The sequence below is a fragment of the Squalius cephalus genome, assembly GCF_949319135.1.
Source record: "Squalius cephalus genome assembly, chromosome: 6".
Taxonomy (NCBI): Eukaryota; Metazoa; Chordata; class Actinopteri; order Cypriniformes; family Leuciscidae; genus Squalius; species Squalius cephalus.
The window spans coordinates 21,417,625-21,422,934 of record NC_137127.1 but is presented as its reverse complement, the minus strand read 5'-3'; the positions used below and the strand labels follow the sequence as shown (position 1 = coordinate 21,422,934).

General features: G+C 42.1%; 1 protein-coding gene across 1 annotated transcript; it reads left to right on the top strand.

The window, feature by feature from the left end:
* The first annotated feature begins 1,979 nt into the window (after positions 1-1,979).
* LOC307160471 (uncharacterized protein) lies at positions 1,980-5,050 on the top strand. The gene is made up of 2 exons (XM_079874603.1): positions 1,980-4,865; positions 4,969-5,050. Exon 1 carries the CDS (start codon positions 3,202-3,204, stop codon positions 4,297-4,299), a length of 1,098 nt encoding a protein of 365 aa, XP_079730729.1. The 5' UTR covers positions 1,980-3,201; the 3' UTR covers positions 4,300-4,865; positions 4,969-5,050.
* The last annotated feature ends 260 nt before the right edge of the window (positions 5,051-5,310 follow it).

Here is a 5,310-nt window from a genome sequence, read left to right as displayed (position 1 = left end):
GAGGAAAGATTGAAGTTTGTACAGTCTGAGAAGTTGTGCTTTGGCTGTCTTAAGACTGGTCATAACTCCAGAAGCTGCACCTTTAGGAGCCTGTGTGAAAAATGTGAGAAGTGTCACCCAACAAGCCTACATCAGGACCGTGTAAATAAATTCCCAGTACAAAGATCTAAAACCAGTCAAGATCAGTTCAAGGTCAATCACGAATCTGCAGATAGAACAGCCGAATCACATAAGGTACAAGAGTCTAAGCCTGTGACTTCGAACAGAGTAGTTCAAGAAAGGAACGGCACTCATACCTCATCGATCATTCCAGTTTATGTCTCAACAACAGCTGAACCAAGGAAGGAGATTTTAGTGTATGCCTGGCTTGATACTCAGAGCGACACTACTTTCATTCTAAAGGACACAGCTGAGACACTTGATATCAGGAAAGAGCCTGTCCAACTCAAGATTTCTACAATAACATCCAAAACGAAGGTTGTGTCCAGTCACAAATTGAATGGACTACAAGTAAGAGGCTTCCAGTCCGAAGTGAAAATAAAACTTCCAACAACTTACACTAGAGACTATATACCTGCAAATAGATCTCATATACCCACATGTGAAACTGCAAGGAACTGGCCTCATCTAGAACATCTGGCAGATGTAATGGCTCCTGCACTTGACTGTGAAGTAGGTTTGTTAATAGGATACAACTGTCCTCAAGCCTTACTTCCCAGAGATGTTCTCAGTGGCAATGAGAATCAGCCATTTGCACAAAGATCTGTGTTGGGTTGGAGTATCGTTGGATACAACCATGATGACAGTTATCAAGATGAAATCGGTGTGAGTCACAGGATTATTATGAAGCAAGTTCTACCAGCTGGTGATCCATCTCACAAACTCAAGTCTGAAGTCTGCTTTGTACATAGGAACAAGGTAAAAGAGATGATCACTCCAGCAGAGATAATGAAGGTTTTTGAGTCGGACTTTGTTGAAAGGGATAATGAGGAAGTCTCAACGTCACAAGAAGACTTAAGGTTTTTGGCTAAATTGAATGAAGGCATTAAGCAAACGCAAGATGGACACTATGAGATGCCATTGCCTTTTAAGGGTGAGAGGCCAGAGTTGCCAAACAACAAAGCATGTGCCGAGCATCGACTCAGATCCCTAGAGAAGCGTTTAAGGAGAGATGAGCAGTACCAAAAGGATTACCTGGCTTTCATGAAGGACATAATGGCAAGAGGCGATGCTGAAAAGGTCCCAGAGATGGAGTTAAGTAATCAACCAGCATGGTATATACCTCACCATGGAGTATATAACCCGCAGAAGCCAGGCAAGATTCGCATCGTCTTTGATTGCTCTGCAAGATTTCAGAATACTTCTTTGAATGAGCATCTACTGACTGGGCCTGACCTCACAAATACCCTTGTTGGAGTCTTGTGTCGTTTCCGGAAAGGGCAAGTAGCCATTATGTGTGATGTGGAGCGTATGTTCCACCAGTTTCATGTTGCTCCAAAGGATCGGGACTACCTCAGGTTCCTATGGTGGGAAGATGGAAACATGAAAGCCCCACCATCAGTTTTTCGAATGAAGGTCCACTTGTTCGGAGCGGCCTCCTCGCCTGGATGTGCAAACTTCGGCCTCAAATACCTTGCCGTACAAGGTGAAGGCAAGTTTAATCAAGCCACAGTGAAGTTCATACAACGTAATTTTTATGTTGACGATGGCTTAGCAAGTGTAGACACTGAAGCAGAGGCAATCCAGCTTGTAAAGGAAGCCAGGGGTCTCTGCAATACCGGGAAGCTTCGCTTGCACAAATTCATCACCAACAGCAAGACTGTGATCGCCACAATTCCAAGGGAGGAATGTACTGAAGGGGCGACTGACCTTGACTTGTCTCTAGGAGAGCCTAAAGTAGAGAGGGTGCTCGGAATCCAATGGTGCGTAGCTGCAGACGAGTTCCATTTCAGAGTGCTAGTAAAGGAAAATCCTTTTACTAGAAGAGGAGTGTTGTCTACAGTTGCTTCTATTTTTGATCCTCTTGGATTCGTCGCTCCCTTCATTTTAGTTGGGAAAAGTACCCTACAAAAGATGTGTCAAGATAAGATAGGCTGGGATGAACCACTTCCTGATGACCTCAAGCCGCATTGGGAAGCTTGGCTGCAAGATATCCATAACCTGTCTTTGATAAAGATACCACGTTGTTATGTGCCATCAACATTCAAGGATGTTCAGCAATATGAGCTACACCATTTCTCAGACGCCAGTGTGTCAGGCTATGGAGTATGTTCATACCTCAGAGCTGTAACCATGTCTGGAGAAGTCTACTGCACTCTCGTTATGGGTAAAGCTAGGGTTGCTCCATCAAAGGTGGTAACAATTCCCAGACTAGAGCTCTCAGCTGCAGTGGTTGCCACAAGAATTGGTGATTTGCTAAAAAGAGAACTAGAATTGGATGACATCCGTGAATACTACTGGACCGACTCCAAGGTTGTCCTTGGTTATATTAACAACGATGCACGACGTTTCCATGTATTTGTAGCCAATCGAGTTCAGCAAATCAGAACAAGCACTAAGACTAGTCAATGGCGATATGTGGCTTCAGAACAAAATCCAGCTGACCACGCTTCTCGTGGGCTCACCGTAAAGGAACTCATGGGATCGAACTGGTTTACTGGTCCAAGTTTCCTATGGCAAAGAGAACTCCCTAAGGAAGACATTAATGTGGGAGAGATTAATGATGGAGATCCGGAGCTCAAAAGGGCACAAGTTCTTACAACCAAGGCAAGAGAATAGTGGTGTCTGTCAGATCGCCTGCAAAGGTTTTCAGATTGGAAGAGGGCAGTTAAAGCCATAGCGAGACTCAAACGTTGTGCAAGGAGTGCGAAAGGTTTGGTAGAAAGATCCAACAATTTCACAACACTTGAAGAAAGAAAGGATGCTGAACAATTCATTATTCGTATCGTTCAAGAAGAAGTGTTCAGGGACGAAATCAAGCATCTAAGACAAGGCAAGGAAGTTAATTCATGTCAGTTCAACAAGCTGTACAAGTTAAGTCCGTTTATCGACGACCATGATGTCCTACAGGTGGGAGGACGATTAACACAGGCAGAACTTCACCCTCATGTAAAGCATCCAGCCATTCTTCCTAAAGGGCATCATATATCTCGTTTACTCATAAAGCACTTCCATGAAAAGGTGCAACATCAAGGTCGCGGCATGACCATCAATGAAATCCGCTCCAATGGTATTTGGATTCTGGGATGCAGTAGTGAGGTTTCATCTCTCATCTACAAATGCATTAAGTGTAGGAAACTGAGGAAATGCAATCAGGAGCAAAGGATGGCTGACCTGCCACTAGAAAGAATGGAAGCTACTCCTCCGTTCACCTATAGTGGCATGGACTGCTTCGGTCCGTTCTATGTTAAAGAGGGAAGGAAAGAGTTGAAGAGATACGGACTACTTTTCACCTGCATGTGTTCGCGAGCTGTTCATCTTGAGGTGCTGGATGATCTTAGCACTGATGCCTTTCTTAATGCACTGCGTTGTCTTATTGCTATACGTGGCAATGTAAGTCAACTGCATAGTGATCAAGGTACCAACTTCATGGGGGCAAAGGGAGAGTTCCTGAAGTTGATGAAGGGAATGGATCAAGAACATGTGAAAGAGTTAGGCTGTACCTTTGTCATGAACCCACCTGCTTCCAGTCACATGGGTGGTGTCTGGGAGAGACAGATTCGGACTGTAAGGAGTGTACTAACGTCCATCCTAGACAAGTCTGCAGCAAGACTAGATAGTTCTTCTTTAAGAACATTCATGTATGAAGTAATGGCGATCGTGAATAGTCGACCATTGACCTCAGAACACATCAATGATCCTGTGGGTCCAGAACCATTAACGCCGAATCATATACTAACAATGAAGTCCACCATCATTGCACCACCTCCTGGAGAGTTTGTAAGGGAGGATCTTTATCTTCAGAAGAGATGGAAAAGAGTTCAGTTTCTGGCGAATGAGTTTTGGACTAGGTGGAGGAAGGAATATCTGTTGAATTTGCAGCAGAGAAGTAAGTGGACCAAGAGCAGGAGAAACACCAAGATAAATGATATTGTTCTGCTTCAAGATGACTTAGCTCCACGAAATCAGTGGAAGCTAGCTAAAGTGGTAGAAGTCTTCCCTGGATCTGATGGAATGGTGAGAAGACTTAAACTTCTGGTTAGTGATGCAACACTAAATAGCAAGGGTGCACGCACAAACAAGTCAGTCTACTTAGAAAGACCCATACACAAAACAGTGTTACTACTTGAAGCTGATTAAAGGGTTAGATTTGATTAGTGTTTAACTGTGTATGTTAAACGTGTACAAATACTTACCCTCTGAATGTTTATTAGTTCATGCTGAGTTACTGAACTTCTATTAAGAATCACACATTGTGTGATGGTGGGAGTGTGTTTGCTGTCACAAAGCTTTGGGTGTCTATAATGTTTATTTCCACTAGATGGCGCTTGTACCTAAACACTCATTTATTTTAGCAACTTTTAATCAGTTTAATCTGTATATTTTTATATTTCGACTATTTTATAATGCTTATTGTGATTTATATACTCAACTGTTGTATATCTGAGCAATAATTATTCTTTCTAAGAGTTTTTTGGGTATATTTTATTTTGTTCCCATCGTGCCTTTGCATGTCACTTCCTGTTTTTTGCCACGGAACAATGAGTCAGAACTGCGGTCGGAGTTTTACAGAGCAATTCTGCTGATCATATAAAACGATGTAATCGTCGTAAAGTTTAAAGTATTTCTATTTATGATCATAAGTCATGCAATCAAGAAGCTTCAAGATGTAACCCCCTCTCTTAGCTCACAAGCAGGCAAAAGTGGTATGTATTTTCTGTTTATGTACGAGTTTAAAGTCATGTGTGTTTTCCTTGTAACTGTCTGTATGACATGTTTTTTGTTGTATATTCATCCTTTTTTACTCAGTTCTACGGTGTTGATGTTGATGTCTGAGTCCAGAGAGCATTAAACATCAGTTAAAAGAACCTCAGCCTTCGTGTTGTGACTAAGAGCGGTACACAAGTAAAAGTACCATTACATTCCAAAAAATGTCGTGTGAGTGGAGTAAAAAGTACCTGTCCAAAAAACGACTTGAGTAAGAGTAAAAAAGTAGCTAATTTAAAAGTAGTCATGAGTAGTGTGTACTGAGCTGCGGATTGTACCCCTTATAATAAACAATGTGCACTGCAATAAAAAAAAAAAAAAAAAAAAACCTTGTACATACTGTAATTCACATCATATTTTGTTCTTTGTCAGAAAGATTGAAGA

What these genes read in the sequence shown, in the direction of transcription:
- LOC307160471 (XM_079874603.1), top strand. Translation starts at nt 3,202, where the DNA reads ATGACCATCAATGAAATCCGCTCCAATGGTATTTGGATTCTGGGATGC.